Source organism: Oryx dammah, unplaced genomic scaffold (genome assembly GCF_014754425.2).
Source record: "Oryx dammah isolate SB20612 unplaced genomic scaffold, SCBI_Odam_1.1 HiC_scaffold_28, whole genome shotgun sequence".
In the NCBI taxonomy this organism is placed as follows: Eukaryota; Metazoa; Chordata; class Mammalia; order Artiodactyla; family Bovidae; genus Oryx; species Oryx dammah.
Window position 1 is genome coordinate 8639262 of NW_024070212.1, and position 5266 is coordinate 8644527.

General features: G+C 51.3%; 1 protein-coding gene across 1 annotated transcript; it reads left to right on the forward strand.

Moving 5' to 3' along the window:
* The first annotated feature begins 615 nt into the window (after positions 1-615).
* LOC120855423 lies at positions 616-4789 on the forward strand. Its single transcript, XM_040229894.1, is given in 5 exon segments — positions 616-1081; positions 1246-3214; positions 3216-3558; positions 3633-4155; positions 4158-4789. Coding segments are annotated over 5 exon segments (3933 nt in total).
* The last annotated feature ends 477 nt before the right edge of the window (positions 4790-5266 follow it).

The following is a 5266-nucleotide window of genomic DNA, read 5'->3' on the forward strand; positions in this document are numbered from 1 at the left end:
GGGATTTTCTAGCGCTCAAGCGTTGGTGACACGTGTAGCAAAGAACCCGAAGAATCCCAAGGAACCTGAACCAATGGCACTGCTATACCCTATCTTGCAGGGGGGAACAGAAGAAGAACTTCTCTTTCCTCCCCCTTACCAACCCCCTGAACCGCCGCCAGCCCCCGGCATTCCTTCACCCAGGGACAAAATATGGGGTTGGGGGGGTGCACAAAATACTCGCCACCAGCGAGCCAGGTCCCCGGAGGGGCCGGCAGACTCAACCGTTGTCCTCCCCTTACGAGTGGCCAGACCCTCTGATGAGGCAGGAAACCAACCTCATCAATACTGGCCCTTCTCTATTGGTGACCTATATAACTGGAGATCCCAGAATGCTAAGTTCTCAGACAACCCTAGAGACCTAACTAACCTTCTAGAGACCGTGCTTTTTACTCATCAGCCCACCTGGGACGACTGCCAACAGCTGCTCCAGATTCTCTTCACCATAGAAGAGAGAGAGAGAGAATACAGAATGAGGCCTGTAAAAGGGTCCCAGGGGCAAATGGAGAACCCACCACTAATATAGATAAAATTAACACCTCTTTTTCTTTATCGCGACCTGACCGGGATTACAATATGGCACAAGGTAAGGAGAGGCTCCGGGTCTACCGCCAGACTCTCTTGGGGGTGCTTAAGGCAGCTGCATGGAAACCTACTAACCTAGCTAGAGTGGGAGATGTTCAGCAGGGCCCCACCGTGAGTCCAGCAGCCTTTCTGGAGAGGCTAATGGAGGCCTTTAAACAATACACCCCCATGGATCCAGAAGCAGAAGGCACTCAGGCTGCTTTGATAATGCATTTTGTCAAGCAGGCGGCTCCCGACATTAGAAAGAAATTACAAAAACTTGAACGCCTGGGTGAAAAGAGTATTCAGGATTTAATAACAGTAGCAGAAAGAGTATACAACACCCGAGAAACCCCCGAAGAAAAACAAGCCAAAGCGGCAGATCTCCAAACCCGAAACATGGCACGCATCCTGCTGGCTGCAACAGTTCCTGACTCGGGAGAGCGGGAGCACCAGTTGCACTGCCTGGCTGCTGAAGGTAAGAGCCATTCCCATACGTGACCAGCATTAGGAAAAACCAATGTGCATGTTGTAAAGAGGAAGGACATTGGGCCAAGGAATGCCCTAAGAAAAAGAAGGGACCACGAAAGACCCCCATCCTGGCCGTCGAAGAACTGAGCAATTAGGGAGGATGGGGTTCAGTGCCCCTCCCCGAACCCAGGGTAACCCTAAGAGTGGAGGGGACCCCAGTTGACTTCCTTGTCGATACAGGGGCTCAATATTCGGTTTTGCTAGAGCCCCAGGGAAAACTGGCCAGAAAGACCTCTTGGGTGCAGGGGGCTACTGGAATGAAACAATACCAATGGACTACCTGAAGATCAGTGGACTTGGGTGCGGGCTGGGTATCCCACTCTTTCATGGTCATTCCGGAATGCCCCTTCCCTCTGTTGGGAAGAGACCTGTTGACCAAAATGGGGGCCCAGATTCATTTCCTCCTGGGGGAAACCAAAATACTCAACCAGTCAGGCAGATTGATCCAACTACTGACCATTCAATTAGAAGATGAATATCGGCTGCACCAGAAACCTATACTGCCTCCGGTAGACATTCGAAAATGGCTAGATGAATTCCCTGAGGCATGAGCTGAGACAGGGGGAACCGGTTTTGCCGAACACCGCCCTCCTGTATACGTAGATCTTAAGCCAGGGGCCGACCCCATCCGGGTCTGACAATACCCCATGACCCAGGAGGCCCGACAGGGGATCACCCCCCATATCTGCAGGCTCCTAGTCCAGAAAATCTTGAGACCCTGCCAGGCGGCCTGGAACACCCCCTTGCTCCATGTCAAAAAACCAAATTCTTGTGACTATCGGGCAGTGCAGGATTTACAAGAAGTCAACCACCGAGTTTTAGATATTCACCCTACTGTGCTGAACCCATACAACCTCCTGAGCTCTCTCCCACCGGACCATCACGGGTATACGGTCTTAGATTTAAAGGATGCTTTCTTCACCCTCCCCCTGGCGTCCAAGAGCCAGGACCTTTTTACTTTTGAATGGTCTGACCCGGAAGAAGGAATCAACGGCCAGTTGACCTGGACCCAGCTGCCACAGGGATTCAAGAATTCTCCCACCATCTTCGATGAGGCCCTCCATGAGGATCTGGGTGAGTTCAGACAACAACACCCCCAGCTAACCTTGTTACAGTATGTAGATGACCTCTTAATTGCAGCAAAGGACCAAAAGACTTGCCTTATGGGCACCCGAGAACTATTGTGGACCCTTGGAAAATTAGGGTACCGAGCCTCAGCCAAAAAGGCTCAGATATGCCAACCAGAGGTCACCTACTTAGGGTATGTATTAAAGGGAGGACAGAGATGGCTGTCAGAGGCACAAAAGGAGATGGTACTCAAAATCCCTACCCAAGATTCACCTCGAGGGGTGAGAGAATTTTTGGGGTCTGCTGGGTTCTGCCGTCTTTGGATCCCAAATTATGTGGAACTGGCTAAACCCTTATATGAAGCCACAAAAAGTACCACCCCTTTCAGTTGGACGGAGCGGATGGAGACCGCTTTCAAGACTATTAAAATGGCCCTGCTGTCAGCCCCCACCCTAGGGTTGCCTGACGTTACAAAACCCTTTCTCCTGTATGTAGATGAAAAACAAGGAGTGGCAAAAGGGGTGCTGATGCAGCATCTGGGACCTTGGAAGCGGCCGGTGGCTTACTTGTCTAAACGCCTAGACCCCGTGGCGTCAGGCTGGCCCCCATGCCTCCGCATGATTGCAGCAGTGGCCCTAATGGTCAAGGATGCAGATAAACTGACCCTGGGGCAAGAGTTGCATATCACCGCCCCCCACGCCATTGAGGGCGTCCTAAAACAACCCCCAGATAGGTGGATCAGCAACGCTCGGCTGACCCACCACCAGAGATTACTGCTAAACCCCTCCAGAATCATCTTTCTGCAGCCTACTGCTCTCAATCCAGCTACACTGCTTCCTAACCCGGATTTGGAAGCCCCAGGGATCCACGACTGCAGCGACATACTAGCCCAGGTACATGGAACGCGAGAGGAATTGCAAGATCGCCCTCTAGCGGATGCTGAAATTACCTGGTATACGGATGGAAGCAGTTTTGTCTGAGATGGGCTCAGGTATGCAGGGGCAGCTGTAACCACAGAAACTACCTCCAGGCACTTCCGCTCAAAGGGCTGAACTAATCGCCCTAACAAAAGCCCTCCAGTTGGGGAAGGACAAAAGACTTAACATCATTACCCATAGCCGATAGGCCTTTGCTACTGCCCATATACACGGAGCCATTTACAGAGAGAGAGGCCTCCTCACGGTCGAGGGTAAAACGATCAAAAATAAAGAAGAAATAAAAGCCCTCCTCTCGGCATTGTGGCTTCCTAAAAAACTAGCCATAATACACTGGCCGGGACACCAAAAGTCAGACACCCTGACCTCAAAGGGAAACAATTTGGCAGACAGAGCAGCCCGAGATGCAGCCCAGGGTACTGTGATAGAAGCCACCCTTCAATTGCCCGACCCCAGGAGCCCTGTTCTGCCAGCTCTACCCAACTACTCACCAAGAGACTTAGACTGGATAAAAAGTTTGCCTATGACCCAACAACTGGCTGGGTGGTGTCAGGCAGCGGACAGCTCCCTGATCCTCCCGGAGGAACTAGGAAAACAGGTGTTACGAGGATGCATCACGCCACTCACCTGGGAACCCGCAAGATGCAGGACCTGATTAGACATGCCAAGATTACCATGAGAGACGTCAGATCGACAATAGAAAATATCGTATCAACCGGCAAGGCCTGCCAGCTCACCAATGCTGCCCGTCATCCAGCCAACCACAGGTCTAGAGAATGCGGGAGTCGACCAGGAGCATACTGGGAGGTGGACATCACTGAGGTAAAACCGGGTAAATATGGATACAAATATCTACTGGTATCCATAGGTACCTTCTCAGGGTGGGTAGAAGCCTTCCTCACCAAGAGAGAAACAGCACAGGTGGTGGCCAAAAAGCTGATTGAAGACATCTTGCCGCGGTTCAGGTTTCCTGCACAGGTGGGGTCGGACAATGGGCCAGACTTCATATCTCAGGTAAGCTGGGGGTAGCCCGGGCTTTGGGGGCTAGGTGGAAGTTGCATTGCACTTATAGGCCCCAGAGCTCAGGACAAGTAGAGAGGATGAATAGAACATTCAAAGAAACATTAACAAAACTAGTTGCTGAGACTGGCGGGGACTGGGTGGCTCTCCTCCCCTTTGCCCTATATCGGGTGTGAAATTCTCCCTACCAACTAGGACTTACCCCCTTCGAAATTATGTATGGGATACCTCCCCCAATAATTCCTAACCTAAAAACAGAGGTGCTAAAAGAGATAGATGATCAAAGATTACTCTTTTGTCTCCGGTCCTTACAACACTCCCACAGGGACACGTGGAAGAGGCTTAAGGCATTATATGAATCAGGCCCACCACCTGAACCCCACCGCTACCGGCTAGGAGACTGGGTGTATGTGCACCACCATCGTCAAGAGACTCTAGAGCCCAGGTGGAAAGGGCCCTTCCTAGTTGTCTTGACAACACCCACTGCTCTCAAGGTTGACAACATATCTACTTGGGTTCACTACACCCACGTACGGCCTGCGGACCTGTTCATCCTAAGGGAAGAGTTCCTCCCCCAATGGAAGACCAAGCTGGACAAAACAAATCCAATCAAACTCAAGCTACAAAGGTGATAAAAATACTGTTTATACTGTTGTCTCTATGGCTTAGTGCTGCTGCTAACCCTCATCAACCAATGAACCTGACTTGGATGATTCTAAGCACAACCACGGGAGAAGTAATTAACTCCACCTCAGCCATTCATCCCAAAAACATCTGGTGGCCGGACTTGAAATTCAACCTTTGTCTTCTGGCCATGGGATCATGGGACATTGGTGAATGGGAGGTAAAGACGCCCGGCAAGCCCGAATGTGGGGCTGGCATTGATAGGTGTAATACTAGGCCCCCCACTAACTCAGGGCCTGGGTGCAGCCACTACATCCAACGGGCAAGGTTATGGGAAACACCCTTCTATGTGTGCCCTGGAGGGAGACGGGACCGGGCAACCATCAATAACTGCAGGGGAGCTGATGAGTTTTATTGCGCCGATTGGGGATGCTAGTCAATGGGGATGGTCGATTGGGAGCCCCCTATTCGTTGTGACTTGATTA